The sequence below is a fragment of the Mustela erminea genome, chromosome 20 (assembly GCF_009829155.1).
Source record: "Mustela erminea isolate mMusErm1 chromosome 20, mMusErm1.Pri, whole genome shotgun sequence".
NCBI lineage: Eukaryota > Metazoa > Chordata > Mammalia > Carnivora > Mustelidae > Mustela > Mustela erminea.
In genome coordinates, this window is record NC_045633.1 from 1,571,860 (window position 1) to 1,587,633 (window position 15,774).

Below are 15,774 nucleotides of genomic sequence, written 5' to 3' on the forward strand. Positions count from 1 at the left end.
GCCTGGAGTGAGAGAGGATTGAAGGAATACTTCCTCTAAAGTAAGACCTACGTATGTACGGGTTTGTGGTAGAGGTTTGGGAAGGGTTCCAATGCTAATGCCTGGAGCCAAGGGAGACTGAGCTATTGGAAGTTTCACTGTGATCAAGAACACAGACTCATCACTGCTCTACTCCCTTCTCACCGCAGAGTAATCTCTAAAAATGCAAATCTGACCTCTTTGTTGTCAGCGAAAGACTCCCCAGGACTTAGAGGACAATGTCCAAGTCTCTCTAAAATCAAGTCCCAGGGTCCTTACCTCTCCAGTCTCATTTATTCCAACCACTTTTATACTTCTGGCACGCTGACGTTCTCCTAATTTGTCACGTCCCCCGCCTAGAAATTCACCACCCAGCGCTGGATTCGGGGTCTCTCCTATCCGCTCTCATGGTGCCCTGTGGTGACCTAATCTCATCTAATCGTCTGAGCCTGCCACTAGCTGGAACCTGGGGAGGGCAGGAAGAGGTTGAATTACGGTCGTGTCCATTGCATCTAGCTTCATGCCCTAATGCCCAACTGATTTTGAATGAGTGAAGGCTGGCTTCGTGGCAGAGCTGAAGAATTTTCAATCAGACCTTAGGTACTTTGTCTTCAGTTTCTTTGTGACCACAGTTTAGGGTTCATCCTAGGGCATGGAGAAACCACTGAGGCTTACAATGATTTCGGATTTAGCACAGACTCATCTGCAACATGCTGAGTTTCAAACCGGGAACTTTAACGTCCATCAGTCTTTCCTCCGAAGCACACAAGGTCAACAGGAGCGACTCCCGAAACCTGCCAGAAGACCAAGAGGCGCAGTCGCGTGTTTAGAGCCGGGATTTCTTTGCACTCAGACTCCGCCCACGGGCGCCTAAATGGCGGAAGAACCGCACGCTACGTGGTGACATCTCACACGACTGCGGAGGTATCCCGGCGCTACGCCACCGGCGGGGGCGGGGCGGCCGGCTCTTCCTTCCTCGCGGCTACTTGGGCTCCGCCCCCAGCGCTTCACACGCTCATTGTGAGGCGACAGCGGCCGCCCACCTCTAGGGCTGCTGGAGACCCAGAGACCCTAAATCCTCGGCGCGCGTGAGCGCCCGCGCTGCTCCTTCTCCCCGCCCAGGGCTAGGGGCGCGAGACTCGCCTCTTCTCCTGCTCGCCTCTCCTGCGCGGCGCCAACCGCCCCGGCGCGCGCGGACATCTCGCGCCGCCGCTCCCCCCGCCCTGCCCCTCCCCCGTCGGGAGCTCCCGCCCGCGCGCGCCTCCCCCTCCCCTTTCCCCGGCGACGCGCACGCGCGCCAGGCCGGCTCGCGCCCTCTCGCTTTCCTCCGGCCGCGAGACCCCCTCCCCTTCCGCCTCGCGGCGCTGCCTCGCGCCGCGGTCTTCTCTCTCCACCCCCGACCTCGCGGGGCTGCCCCCCGCCCGCCAACGGCGGGTCCGCGGCCTCCCGGGCGCCCTCGCTGCCCGCGCCCTCCCGCGGGCGCCTCGCCGCGGCCTCCTCTCTCCCTCCCGCCCCCCGACTCCCCTTCCGGACGCTGCCATCATGTTGAAGCCTCAGCCGCCACAACAGACCTCCCAGCCCCAGCAGCCGCCCCCCACGCCACAGGCCGCGGCCCGCCGGCCTCCCGGGGGCGCCAGCCCTCCCAACGGCGGCCTCCCGGGGCCCCTGGCCTCCAGCTCGGCTCCCGCAGGGCCTCCCGCGGCCGCTTCGCCCTGCCTGGGGCCTGCAGCCGCCGCCGGGAGCGGGCTCCGCCGGGGAGCCGAGGGCATCGTGGCGCCGCAGCCCCCGCCGCCGCAGCAGCATCAGGAGAGGCCGGGGGCTGCGGCTGTCGGCAGCGCCAGGTGAGGAGGGGCGGGTTTCCGGGCGCTGGAGCCGAGGCTGCGGGGCGGCGCGGGGCGGCGCGGGACCCGGGGCGGCGCGGGACCCGGGGACGCCGCGCGAGGCGGGAACCTAGCCCGGCCACCTCTGCGGGGCGCCGGGACGAGCGGGGAGCTCCCGTGAGGCTGGGGCCGGGCCCCCGCTCGTCCGAACAGGTCAGAGGGAAAGGGTCCCTGGGCTGCCACCGGGGCCTCTGCGGGCCGTGCCCCGCTCTCAGCGCCTCGTCGGGCCTCGGGGCTCCGGCCTTGCGGGCAGGCGGGGCGCATCCCGCCAGCGCCGTCAGAACGAGGGCTTGGGGGGGCGGCGAGGCTCGGGGTCCCCGGCTCCATTACCGCGAAGGGTCTCGCGGTCCCCGGCTGCAGCCAATGGGGAGTCCGCGGCGGGAAGGGGTCCCCGGCCGCAGCCAATGGAGGGGGGCGCGCGGCCCACAGTTTGGCCAATGGGGAGGGAGGGACTTGGGAGCGGGCGGCCGCCGCCTCCTCCCCGCTCTGGCCAGTAGGAGGGGAGCGCGGGGGGCGGGGGGACGGAAGGAGGGACGGCCGGGAGGACTGCGGGCCGGGGACCTCCGGCGCGCGCGCTCCCCGTACGTGCGCGCGGATGCTCTGTCTCACGACCCGGGCATTCGGGAGCCGCGGGTAACCTGCAGCGCAGGGCTTGGGAGTGCGCGTGGAGGGGCTCGCCTGGAGTCGGTGGATGAGTGCCGGGCACCCCGCTCGGTGCCGTCTGTGCGCGGCTTCGTGGAATTGAGAGCGGCGGTGCACGCAGGCGCAGTGCGTTCCGGCCGCGGGGGGGGGGACTCGGAGCCCTTGGGCTGGACCGCGCAAGCGCAGACCGGGCGAGGCCTCCCGGCGGATGGCTTTTGCGGCTGCGCTGTCCCCCGGCCCCGCCAACGGCCCCCTCATCGCCCTGCTCAACCGACGGTTACATCAGCCGGCGAGGAGCTGGGCAGCGGGCGATCGGGGACCCCTGGCGGAGTGGGTAGCATTGAACGATTTGAAAAGGCCGAGAGGGAGGGTTGTAGAGGGAGCGGCCTCCTCGCGGAGTTCGGGGCGGAAGGCTGGGGAAGTGGTGGTCTTTTCGTGAGAGGTCGTGTGCCCGAGCTGCGCGCTTCCCAGCCGGCGCTCCCGCGGCCCTCGCCGCCCTGTCGAGGGCGGTTTGTTGGCCAACGACCACCGGAGCGTTCTCTCTCGGAAGCACGGGGCCCTGGCCCCTCGGAGACCGTGAGAGCGTTGTGTCGGATTGACCGCCGCTGTTGAGTGAGCTCTGCTTCCGGAGCGCTTGGTGGAAATGGGTTCATTGGCTTTCACAGTCTAGACCGCTCTTCTGGAAGGCGGGAGTTGGAAATCGTGTCGATAAGTGGCTTGTAGTCTAAATCAGCCGTCTTCACAGGGTATGTGGTTCTAGAATACCAAGTGCTTTGAAATGACTGTGTTTAAGAGGGATAGAATGTGTTTAACTGGGGCGCCGGCGTGGCTCAGTGGGTTAAAGACTCTGCCTTCATGACTCAGGTCATGGCCCCAGGGTCCTGGGATCGAGCCCTACATCGGGCTCTCTTCTTGGTGGCAAGCCTGCCCCCTCTGCCTGCCTCTCTGCCTACTTGTTTGTGATCTATGTCTGTCAAATGAATAAATTTTTTTTAAATGTGTTTAATTAGTTTCTTGTTTTCTTTCTCATAGGGGACAGAGCACAGGAAAGGGACCCCCACAGTCTCCGGTGAGTGCCACTCCCCACCCTCAAAGCACAGAGGTCCATGTAGCATACAAGACAGATCATGTGCACAAGTAGTCAGTGGGGCTTAGAAGAGTAGGGACCCAGCACGTGCAGAGTGGGTGACTGGAGTGTGGGTATTCAGAAGGAGGGTGATCTGTTGACTGGCTGTTCAATTCTGTGTTGTTGGTAGGTGTTCGAGGGTGTCTACAACAATTCCAGAATGCTGCATTTTCTTACAGCTGTTGTGGTAAGTGGGTATCTAACCCCTAGTTGGTTTGAGGACTGTAATGCACCAGTTTGCTGGAGACTCTTCCTTCTCCCCACTCTTCAGGGCTCCACCTGTGATGTGAGGGTGAAGAATGGCACCACCTACGAAGGTATCTTCAAGACTCTGAGCTCCAAGGTCAGCGCACTCAAATTAGCTGGGCTTTGGAATTTCACGAACGGGGAGGAGAATGAGATAGGCTAATCGGAGCTGTGCGCTGAGTGGTGTTGGGCAGCGTCGTGTTACTCACTTCTCTAGGCCTGTCTCAGAGTAGCGCTAGAAGCAGTAAGAAATGTGGGTTGGGACTGGAAGGCTGAATACTTTAACATTAAAATTCTTAGTCCTGGGCTGATACTGAGAAGACTGTGTGCCAGTGTGGTGTTGGGATGAGGTTAGAAAGGGTAAAGGAAAAATAGTCCTATCTCTTTACCATCACGTTTCTTGATACTGACCCTTTACTGTTTGGAAATGGGACTTTTCTAGTTTGAATTAGCAGTAGACGCTGTACACCGGAAAGCATCTGAGCCAGCAGGTGGCCCTCGTCGGGAAGACATTGTGGACACCATGGTGTTTAAGCCAAGCGATGTCATGCTCGTCCACTTCCGAAATGTTGACTTCAATTATGCTACTAAAGGTATCGTATTGGGTCTTTCTGTCAGACTAGAGGGCGCAGAGCACTTACGTGAGGACTGGAGTGTTTCCTTCCCCCTTTACCATCTTTTTTTTCTGAGGAGGCGAGCTGTGTTTTTCTCCTCTCTTCTTTTCTTTTCTTTTTTTATTTGAGTGAACAAGAGTATTAGATCATATGAGCAAGGGGAGGGGTAGAGGGAGAACCAGACTCCCTGCTGAGCAGGGAGCCTGATTTGGGACTCAGTACCAGGACCCTGATAACGTGACCTGAGCTGAAGGCAGACGCTTTACCGACTGAGCCACCCACATACCTAGGTTTTTCTTCTTGAGAATATGTCTTGACGTCTCAGATACAGTAGGACGAAGTCTGGCCTGTGTGGTGATCCTTCAGGTGTCCGTTGCTTCGCTTTCAACTCCTTTGTCCTCTTGAACTCTTTTTTTTTTTTTTTTTTTTTTTTTTTTAAGATTTTATTTATTTATGAGAGAGAGACCGTGAGAGGGGAGAAGGTCAGGGCGAAGCAGACTCCCCATGGAGCAGGGAGCCCAAGCCTGGGACTCGATCCCAGGACCCTGAGATCATGACCCGAGCTGAAAGCAGTCGCTTAACCCACTGAGCCAGCCAGGCGCCCTAGTCTTCTTGCAGTGTTAAGATGAGGTTCTCGTGCTGTACCACCGCACGCTACCCCTCCACCACCCTGACCCACATTTTCCTTTGCTCCCCAACTACTTACTGGGGGTGGGGATGCTGGAAGAGGCTGTGGAATAATCCGCCGACTCCTGATCTTCAACTCCCCCACAGATAAGTTCACTGATTCAGCCATTGCCATGAACTCGAAGGTGAACGGGGAGCACAAAGAGAAGGTGCTTCAGCGCTGGGAAGGGGGCGACAGCAACAGCGATGACTATGACCTGGAATCGGACATGGTACGGCCCCCCTTCTCTGAGAGCCGGGCGTGCTGCTGCCCGAGTGCGGGTCGCTGACCGAGATGTCTCTCTTGGAAACAGGAGTTGCTTCTGGGGAGCGGGGAAAAGGATTTTTTACTATGGCCTGTTGATGGCTGTCCGACTCCAAATGAAAAGCTACAGAAAAGAACAAAACAAAAATACCTATTTTCCCACTATCTGCAATTGACAGCTATTAACATTTGCTTCAAGACTTTTTCCCCTTCAGTTTAACAAAGCATAGACAAGATTGTGGATTGTGTAGTAGACCCATGTCCTTCCCAAAACAAGGACTTTGAAACATTTAAGTTTTCTCATGAGTTAATGCAGTATTGTGGTGTATTTAACTTGCACAAGAATTTTACCTTCCCTGATTCTTGTTTTTGATTTTTTTTCATATTGGTATATAGATCCAGTCATTGCTTTCACCTGTTTTGTCAAGTTGTACATATATATATGGGTTTATAAGTAACAGTAAAATGTATTTATCCTTTTCCTCATTGATAGGTATTTGTTACCATTATTTTGCTATTAAAAATAGTGCCTTACTGAACTTTAGACTATGTCCCCTTGTAATATATACCAACATTTTCTAGAACATACACCTGTAAATGGACTCCTCAGGTCTTAAGACTTTGGTGTTACGAGTGGCTGCCAGTCCGTGCCGCAGTCGGAAGGATTAGTTCGTGTTTCTGCCCCCCTTGTTCTTCGTTTCCACTCTGGGTTTGGGCAGATTTGTGTGTTTTTCAGCTTGTGGGGGAGGACGCCGGGTCATTGCTGCTTCCCTTACCGCGCTGTAAGACCTTCCCCTTCCTCCCTCCCTAGTCCAACGGCTGGGACCCCAACGAAATGTTCAGGTTCAACGAGGAGAACTATGGTGTGAAGACCACGTATGACAGCAGTCTTTCTTCGTACACGTGAGTCTCTTGGTACTTCGCAGAGGGTGTAGTTTGAGGCACGGGGCTGTGGCATGTGTTCCCGCTTTGCTGGGAGTCCGGGTCGCCCTCTCCCCACTTCTGGTCGGCCTTTGTCATTGTCCCCTCAAAGTACCAGGCCGTCTCATGGGGAGGATTAGCTGCTTTCTCGTCCACTCGCCCATTCTTTTCCTCTAGAACTTAAAACATACTTACATGCGAGTAGAAGTGCCCTGGTTCAGACATGGGCCTTGTTGCCCGACGTGAGCCTCACAGATTGCCCGTTACATGCACGCTAAGTTGTTGACGAGGCTAAACATCCGCACGCCTGCGCTGCTGGTGGGACTCAAAGATGCTTCTCCTTTTTCTTTTCTTGTCCCCTGGCATGGGGGTGGTGGTCTGTGGTGGTCCTTTCAGGGTGCCCTTGGAGAAGGACAACTCAGAAGAGTTTCGTCAGCGGGAGCTGCGTGCAGCCCAGTTGGCTCGGGAGATTGAATCGAGCCCCCAGTACCGCCTGCGGATTGCCATGGAGAATGACGACGGGCGCACGGAGGAGGAGAAGCACAGCGCGGTGCAGCGGCAGGGCTCGGGCCGGGAGAGCCCCGGCTTGGCGGCACGGTGATTGCTGGGCGCGCGGTGCGGCGGCAGGGCTCGGGGCGGGAGAGCCCCGGCTTGGCGGCACGGTGATTGCTGGGCACGCGGTGCAGCGGCAGGGCTCGGGGCGGGAGAGCCCCGGCTTGGCGGCACGGTGATTGCTGAGGGCGGCCTGCTCTGTCGGGGCTGTGTACAGGCCAGGGCTTGGGCCAAGAGCCTTGTACACTCCTGTTTAACCTTCATGGCCATGTAAATGTAGGTTGGCACAGAGTTATTCCCAATTTTCAGGTTTAAGAACTGAGGCTTAGAGCAGATAAATAGTTTGTCTAAGGTAACAAAGCTAAAGCCTATGGTAGAAAAATTTTTTTTTGAGTTTTGATAGTCTTCTTTTCTTCTGTGTATTCATCCATAAGTATGCCTTCATTTCTCCCTTTATAAAAACAAAATTAGGGGCCCCTGGGTGGCTCAGTGGGTTAAAGCCTCTGCCTTCAGCTCAGGTCATGATCCCAGGCTCCTGCTTGGTGGGAAGCCTGCTTCCCCCTCTCTCTCTACCCGTCTCTCTGTCTACTTGTGATCTCTGTCAAATAAATAAAATCTTTTTTAAAAAAACAAAAAAACCAAAAAGCATACCCAGTATTTAGTGACATGTAAAAGCTATACCTTGAACTACCACATGATACTCCTCCTCTCATAGGTCAGGAGTGGTAGAATTGTAAAACTTTGACCAGGTTGGTCAGGTCAGGATTGACACAAAAGGTCATAAGCCTCTAACTACAGAACATTTAACCAGAATAGATCTTAATGTGGGGATAGTGCAGAGAGCTGGAGCGTGTGTGTGTGTGTGTGTGTGTGTGTGTGTGTGTGTGTCCGTGTGTCCGTCCGTGCGTCCGTGCCTGTGTGTGCATGTACATGCACTTTAGAAGGAAAGGCTTCATTTTTCCAAAATGTGTGGGTTCTATGACTAACTGACCTTACTTGAACTCTCCCCCTAGGGAGGGAAAGTACATCCCTCTACCCCAGCGAGTTCGGGAAGGTCCCCGGGGAGGAGTTCGATGCAGTAGTTCCCGGGGTGGCCGGCCTGGCCTTAGCTCTTTGCCACCTCGTGGCCCTCACCACCTTGACAGTAGCAGCCCCGGCCCGGGTTCTGAGACGCGTGGTATCAATGGAGGTGAGTTCTGAAGCGGGCTTTCGTTGGGGGCAGGGAAGAGGGTAGGAAGGAAGCGGGAAGGATCGTGGGAAGGATGGGCGGTCTGGAAGGGGGACGCGTTGGTGATAATGTAATAGCAGATACTCTGCCTCTTCTTTCCCATCTTAAAAAAAAAAAATTAGGCCCTTCCCGCATGTCCCCTAAGGCACAGCGGCCCCTGAGAGGTGGTGCCAAGACTCTGTCTTCACCCAGCAGTAGGCCTTCTGGAGAAGCTTCTGTTGCGCCGCCTCCTGCAGGTAAAATTCCCGCAGTGTTCTATGGAGAAATAGAAACTCGAGGGGAACTGTCAGTGTCAGTTGTTGGAGTGCTGGGATGGGAGACCGTTTTAAAATAAAAGAGAGGTTTGGGGGGTTGGTTGGATTTATGCTTTTAAGGGAAGAACTTGCTTCCCTCGGCGTAGCAGTGCCCGCGCAGCTGTCCCTGGCTTGTGTTGGCCGGCGCGTGTCTTTTGTTTGTTAGTAATCAGGGCGCCCGGTGGGCTCAGTCTGTGGAGTAGGTGACTCTAGATCTTCAGGTCGTGAGTTCAAGCCCCACATTGGGCGCAGAGCTTACTTCCAAAACAAAAAAAAGAGCAACTTTTTAGTTGTCAACGTTTTGAAACAGGAGGCATAGAAAATTCCCAGTTTCTTTGGAAATAGAGAAAGTTCTGCAAGCACTGAGTGTGTCTTGCAGCAGAACGCTAGTTTGCTGGCCCATGTCGTGGGCACCTCTGTAAACATTCCGGCCTTCTGTGCTGCCCGGGAACGCATCTTACCCGCCTGTGTTACCTGCCTTTTTGGGCACGTAGGTTTGTGACCTTGCATGTAAGAAAGGGGGTAAACTTTCCTCGGTCTTTCTAGTGGGTTCCCTGTGCCTCTTCCTCACCGAACAGCAGTAACCATCGCACAGCTTTCCCTTTCCTTCCAGTGGGCCGGATGTACCCCCCGCGCTCTCCCAAGTCGGCTGCTCCTGCCCCAGTCTCCGCTTCCTGTCCTGATGCCCCCACGGGCTCAGCAGTACCGACCTCTTCAGCTTCCGTCCCTGTGACATCATCGGTTGTGGATCCTGCAGTAGGCTCCATTTCCCCTGCTTCTCCAAAGATCTCATTGGCCCCCACAGATGGTAAGAGCCAGGTGTTTGAGGGCTTGTGGACAATATGAAGTGTGGTTCTGGACAGAAGACCTTCAGGCACATGTCTCTTCTTGCTCAGTAAAAGAACTTCCAGCCAAGGAACCTGGGAGAACTCTGGAGTCCCAGGAGCTGTCCCGGATAGCTGGGAAAGGTGAGAATTGGTTGGGGGGGCGGTGTTGTTGGGTTTTTGTTGTTTTATTTAAGATTTTATTTATTTGACAGAGTAGGTATAAATGGGGAGCAGAGGGGAAAAGGGAGAAGCAGGTTCCCTGCTAGCTCAGCAGGGAGCCCAGTGGGCACTCGGTCCCAGGACCCCGAAATCATGACCTGAGCCAAAAGCAGATGGTTAACTGACTGAGCCACCCAGGCACCCCCTTTCTTTTGTTTTTGTTTTTCTGAGGTGTGACGTCCTTTTGATGAGGGGAGCACTTAGTAATTAGTAATAAGAATTGTGGGGGTTCCGAAACCGTGCCTTGTCAGTTGTGTAATTTTAGTTCTGTAGGATTCTTAAGAGCTTTTTCTCTCCCCCTTTGTCATTTGGGGTGCTGGCATGGTAGCCACCACTTTGTAAGAAAGTGTGTTTCCTCCTTTTTTCCCTGTTTCTTATAGTTCCTGGCCTTCAGAACGAACAGAAACGCTTTCAACTGGAAGAACTGAGGAAATTTGGGGCCCAGTTTAAGGTGAGTGGAGTCTGGGCGTGAGCTAGCGCGTTCGGATGAAGAGGGGTGAGGGGCTTAAGCAGCAGCGCAGGCCTGGGCCCGGCGGGTTTGAAGAGATGAGTGAGCACGGACGCGAGAAGGGAGGCCGGGCCCGGCTCGGACCCTCGGGGACCGGCTGCTCCGCTCTCCTGCCAGCTGCAGCCCGGCGGCTCCCCTGACTCCGGCCTGGATCCGTTTCCTCCGCGGGTCGTAAAGGAGGAGGCCAAAGGAAGAGAGGAGGAGGTTGGCGGTCTGTTGACTTCGGAGCCCGTGGGGTCCCCAGTCCCCTCGAAGACAGAGTCCGCGTCAGACAAGGAAGACAAGCCGCCACTGCCGCCGGCGGGGGGCACGGAGGGCCCCGAGCCGCCCCCGCCACCTTGCCCAAGCCAAACGGGCAGCCCCCCGGTGGGCCTCCTCAAGGGAGAGGACAAGGATGAGGGCCCCGTCGCCGAGTGAGTCGGTGGGGAGCGGGGGGTGTCCGGTGGGGAGGGAGCAGGCCACGAGGACTGACTTTCTTTTTCTCCCTCAGACAAGTGAAGAAGTCAACACTGAACCCCAACGCCAAGGAGTTCAATCCCACAAAGCCTCTGCTGTCTGTGGTGAGACGGGGCGGGCAGTGAGGGCTGGTTTCCCCGAGGGAGGCTTGCAAGTGGGGTGACCGAGCACAGGGAGGCTCTCTGGCTGTTGGCCCGCTCTGGGGAGGACAGGTGTCCCTTGGGGGTGAGGGGTCGTGGTGTGTCTGGTGAGTGTTACCTGTTTCTCCCTGAGGTTTAGCATTCAGCTTGGGGAACATATGTTGGGGTCGTTGTGAGCACGGGATTCATTCAGGCCCCCGATTTGGCTTGAACTCCTGTACTTAAAAAAAGCTTGCTGATCACGGTCAAGCCATTTCACTTTTCTGTCTTGGTTTCCTTACCTAAAATTGGTGAGTACCTGTCCCAGGGGCTCCAGCGGAAGGCTTCACCAGGACGCTGGGGAGAGCGTGTGTGGCAGGCGGCGCGCTGCTGTGTTGCCCTCCCAGGCACAGGAGAGGCGCACAGAAGCCAGACGTGCGCGTCCCCACCTTGTCTCTTACAGAATAAATCCACCAGTACCCCCACTTCTCCGGGGCCCCGGACTCATTCTACTCCCTCCATCCCGGTGCTGACAGCAGGCCAGAGTGGGCTCTACAGCCCCCAGTACATTTCCTACATACCTCAGATCCATATGGGACCGGCTGTCCAGGTGAGAGCAGGGGCTGAGCGGCCCCGGGCGACGAGGCTGGGCTGAGCGGCTGAGGACCAGGTCCGGCCTGTTCTGGTTCTTTGTGAGCTAGCTGTTCAGCTTGGTCTGTGTTCTCATCCTTAGGCCCCTCAGATGTATCCGTACCCTGTATCCAATTCTGTGCCCGGACAGCAGGGCAAATACCGGGGAGCAAAAGGTGAGCAGAGCTGGCGGGGCTGGTCAGCAGAGCTGCCTGGTTGCGTCCTGGCAGATGGAGCTTGAGCTCGGTCCTTTTCCCCTCACACGCCAGGCTCCCTGCCCCCCCAGCGCTCGGACCAACACCAGCCAGCCTCAGCCCCTCCGATGATGCAGGCCGCTGCCGCCGCCGGCCCACCTCTGGTGGCTGCCACGCCGTACTCTTCCTACATCCCCTACACCCCGCAGCAGTTCCCCGGCCAGCCCGCCATGATGCAGCCCATGGCCCACTACCCCTCGCAGGTACCTGAGGCGGAGGCTGGTGTTGGGGGCTGGAGGACAGAGTGGAGGCTCCCCTGTGTTCATCACCCAGACTCAGGCGTCTGTCCTGGCTCTGGTAGGACCTGTAGCAAGGCACCGCTGTCATCTGAAGCAGAGATCACATGGCATCTGCTGGCTGGGGTCGTCGTGACCGGGAGACCGGGGGGTTGTGACAAGGACAGCGTAGTGCTGTGCACGGGTTCTCAGGCACCAGGATGTCCGACCACCTCTCTCCTTGCCCCCCCAGCCGGTGTTTGCCCCCATGCTTCAGAGCAACCCACGCATGCTGACGTCGGGGAGCCATCCCCAGGCCATCGTGTCGTCCTCCACCCCTCAGTACCCTTCTGCAGAGCAGCCCACCCCCCAAGCCCTCTATGGTGAGTTCTGTGTCCTCCTCCTCAGACCTTGCTCCTTAGCCCTGTCTGGTGTGCTTAGCACTGATTGTCCCTCTTTCCCGCTGTAGCCACTGTTCACCAGTCCTATCCACACCACGCCACGCAGCTCCATGCCCACCAGCCGCAGCCGGCCACCACGCCTACTGGGAGCCAGCCGCAGTCGCAGCATGCGGCCCCCAGTCCCGTCCAGGTGCCTGCCATGGGAGAGCTGAGCGGTCGGGGCAGGAACGGGTGGCTGCAAGAGGGGGATAGAGTTGGGTCGTTCCCCAGTGGGAGAGGACCGGGCTCAGTGGGTGGTAGGCCTGGTCCCTGAGGACTGGGGTGGCACTCACCCTTCCTCTTCCCCTGACAGCACCAGGCGGGGCAGGCCCCACACCTGGGCAGTGGACAGCCACAGCAGAATCTGTACCACCCAGGGGCCCTGACAGGCACGCCGCCTTCTCTGCCACCGGGACCTTCTGCCCAGTCCCCTCAGAGCAGCTTCCCCCAGCCAGCCGCTGTGTATGCCATCCATGCCCACCAGCAGCTGCCCCACGGCTTCACCAACATGGCCCACGTTACCCAGGTAAGAACCCGAGGGACCTGCTTCCTGGGGCTGTCCTGTTTTCTGACTCCTTGGTGCTCCTTCCTGAGTGCTCCTCACACTGGGATTCTCGGAGCCCACGTCTAGCTTCTGGGGTGCTCACGGTTGTCTTTTATTCGTCGCAGGCCCATGTCCAAACTGGAATCACAGCAGCCCCGCCCCCTCACCCTGGGGCTCCCCACCCGCCCCAGGTGATGCTGCTGCACCCACCCCAGAGCCATGGGGGCCCCCCCCAAGGCGCGGTGCCCCAGAGTGGGGTGCCTGCACTCTCAGCTTCCACACCCTCACCCTACCCCTACATCGGACACCCCCAAGGTGAGCAGCCTGGCCAGGCGCCTGGATTTCCAGGAGGACCCGATGACAGGATTCGTGAGTTCTCGTTAGCTGGGGGCATGTGGCATGGAAGAGCCGACGGGCTGCCGGTGGGGCAGGATGCTCGGGTTCTGGGAGGGGAGTGAGGGGTCGTGGAGGCAGGGCCGGCCCCCAGGGCGCCCGCCGACCTGCACCTGTCTGTGAAGTATGTAGGGTGGGCAGAAGCCACAGCCGCCGCCGCGGGGGGCTTGCTCCTGGCTCTGTCCATTGCTTCCCTCCGTCCTCGCTCAGTTGTGATCCAGCAGCCCCCCTCCCCACTGCCTCCCCAGCTCTCAGTGACCCCGACTGTCTCCTGACTTAGCCGAGGTAAGGTCAGCGCAGCAGACAGGGCCAGGCTGGGGTGTGGGGGGCTGAGCTGGGCGCACGAGCAAGGGCTCTGGCTCACTGGGAAACAGCGATTGATCTGTGCTTCTGACAGCCCCATGAGACACCTTGAGGAGGCCGCTCCTACCCAGACGCTCCCCCACACCCCAGACCGGACGGCACTGGACGGAGGGACGGCTGCTCGGGTTCTAATGCTCCTGCTCTCTTCTCTTTCCCCTCCGACCAGTTCAGTCTCATCCCTCCCAGCAGCTCCCCTTCCAACCCCCGGGGAACTGAAGATTGTCCTGGCCGCGACCTGAGACCTCCATGAGTGGAGGGAAGAGTGACCTATGTCTCTTCCCCCAGCAGCTCGGACCAGTCCCAGCCCCCCCCATCCCCCCTTTCCCCCGGGGGAGCTGGGGAACTCCTGCCAAGCACCTTGAAGGGGAGGGGCCTCGGAGTGGGCAGGGCCAGGGTCCAGCGGGGGTGGGGGGTTCCTGCTCTGCCCCTGCCCCTCCCCGCCCCGTCTTGCCCGCCCGTCCTGGTCTATCCCCCGCTGGAGATGGAAGATCTTTTATTTTCTATTATTTATAACCTCAGACTTGGGCCCCCTGTTTCTTTCTTCCCCATTAACTTGAGTGACCTGCGTGAGAGACAGACAGACAGATGCCCCACAAGGATGGTTGGACAAGGACTTTTACTTTTTATTACATAAAAATATTAAAAAAAAAAAAGTTAAAAAAAATAAAATTTTAAACTAACTTAACCTGACTCTGGTTTCCTCTGGAGAACCGAGTGAGACGGTAGCTGTCCGGTGTTGGGAGGCCTGGGTCGGCCCGACAGCAGGGCAGCGCGGCGGTCGACCCGAGGGTGCTTGTGCCGGTCACTGCCCGGTCACTGCCACGGCCACTGCCACACGCCCCCAGCGTCCCGGGAACTTCGCGCTCGCCTTCAGGTGCAGTTTCAGGTGTTTATTGCTCGTGTGAGTACTTCGTGAGTCTCTTCTACCTCCCTGCACCGAGAAGCTGCTGAGTGGTTTCGGCCCCCGGAAACAATGGCCTGCACACAAAGGTGTGTGCCGGTGGGCACTGCAGACTAAGCCACTAGCAGAGGGGAGACCTCTGGGCTGAGCCTCGTTTAGGGGAGCAAGAGCTGAACCAGGGGCTAAATGGCACAAAGTACAACGTGTGGGACGTAAAACAGCACATCGCAGAAGCGTTTGGTTATTTCCAAGGAAACCGGTTGCAGTTCTTACTGCATTTCCTGAGTGAAGGTCGTTTCCCCCTTAGGGCATCCAGGGGATGGGGCTGGTACTCGCGGTTAGGTGGGGATGTTTGAGCTGGGACCAAAGCCAGAGAAAATGGGTAGACAGCAGGGCAGGAAAAGTGAAGGTCACACAGACTTGGGAAGAGCTCCAGGGGTGAGGGTTTAAGACGTGGTAATGGGTGGGTATGCTGAGGTGGCGGGGGCAGCTTCTGCCCTGCTCATCGGGAACAGGCGTGCAAGGTTGTGGAGCTCTCCTGGAGGGTGGCAGTTGGATCCGGGGGGCAGTGATGGAGAAAGCAGCCGCGGGGAAGCCAGCTGGGCTCGGGATGTGTGCGGTGCATTTGCAGGTGGAGACCGGTCTGAGACCTGGTCCTGAGGCTCAGGAGAGGGTCTTAGGAAACTCTCAAAACCGGGCCTCGCCTCAAACGCTAAGGAGAGTAAAAGCAAAACTGCCCTATTGCTGGACAGTTGTGAAGCTCTTCTGTCCCTTTCTTGAGCCCACTTTTCTGCCTCTGCTCTGAAGGCACAGATTGGACCGACTCAGAACAGCTCTCGGGTCGGGCCTAAGAGCCTCCCCGCTCCGGATGGCTGGTCGGCGCTGAGTGTGCTCATTTATTAGGAAGCGAGGTTGAAAGGGGTGCTTGTTCATCCCTGCTAAAAGTTCACCTTTTTTTGTTTGGGGTCAGCGTCCTGGCCAGTCAAGTTCAAGTTTTTAAAACCCCTATTCAGCATTTTACTCCCTACACATCTGATACAGTCCTTGATTTTAAATCTCAGGATGTGTTCAAAATGCACACTTCGGTTTGCAACTTCTCGCTCTCGTGTTTGGAATCACCGTGGAGCCCAGAAACTGACTTATTAAAACCAGGGTCCTCACAAAGTGTTGGCTGCTGGTTCTAGAGGTGACACAGTTCCCGGTATCCTGGAGCCTAAGACAAGGGGAGGTGGGCATGAACGGGCTTCCAAACCACTGAGGACAGGAGGGGGCTTTGGCGTCGCAGCGGAACCCATGCTTGCTCTGAGGGAGGAGTCCCCAGGCTCCCCCCCAGGACAGCCAACGGTCCAACCAGTGTTTCGTGAGGCAGCCACACCGACTTCGCTAGACCAGCTTTCCTCAAGTTGTCAGAGCAGTGCTGACCGCTTTAAGACCGGAGCTTTTCCAAACGGTCT

The 15,774-nt window shown here is 57.7% G+C and overlaps 1 protein-coding gene across 25 annotated transcripts; it reads left to right on the top strand.

The window, feature by feature from the left end:
• The first annotated feature begins 1,340 nt into the window (after positions 1–1,340).
• Positions 1,341–14,072, top strand: ATXN2L (ataxin 2 like). Of its 25 annotated transcripts, none has more exons than XM_032327418.1 (24): positions 1,341–1,859; positions 3,573–3,609; positions 3,797–3,853; positions 3,938–4,009; positions 4,355–4,505; positions 5,301–5,425; positions 6,269–6,360; positions 6,775–6,975; positions 7,944–8,119; positions 8,281–8,394; positions 9,047–9,259; positions 9,348–9,419; positions 9,878–9,948; positions 10,123–10,418; positions 10,496–10,565; positions 11,044–11,190; positions 11,314–11,386; positions 11,480–11,667; positions 11,933–12,062; positions 12,149–12,270; positions 12,433–12,645; positions 12,789–13,032; positions 13,305–13,341; positions 13,454–14,072. In XM_032327418.1, the coding sequence occupies exons 1-23, from the start codon at positions 1,561–1,563 to the stop codon at positions 13,334–13,336; spliced, it is 3,195 nt and encodes a 1,064-aa protein (XP_032183309.1). In that variant the 5' UTR covers positions 1,341–1,560; the 3' UTR covers positions 13,337–13,341; positions 13,454–14,072. The 25 variants fall into 25 exon arrangements, 23 of the variants coding, with proteins under 23 accessions (XP_032183309.1, XP_032183311.1, XP_032183317.1 ...); XM_032327420.1 differs by having other exon boundaries at positions 13,609–14,072; XM_032327426.1 differs by having other exon boundaries at positions 12,789–12,978.
• Positions 14,073–15,774: the final 1,702 nt, after the last annotated feature.

Bases quoted from the DNA above. Each gene is read 5' to 3' on its own strand.
- ATXN2L (XM_032327433.1), top strand. From the start codon at position 1,561: ATGTTGAAGCCTCAGCCGCCACAACAGACCTCCCAGCCCCAGCAGCCG. The intron at 1,860-3,572 runs GTGAGGAGGGGC...TCTTTCTCATAG, and splicing joins GCGGCTGTCGGCAGCGCCAG to GGGACAGAGCACAGGAAAGG. The intron at 3,610-3,796 runs GTGAGTGCCACT...TGTTGTTGGTAG, and splicing joins AGGGACCCCCACAGTCTCCG to GTGTTCGAGGGTGTCTACAA.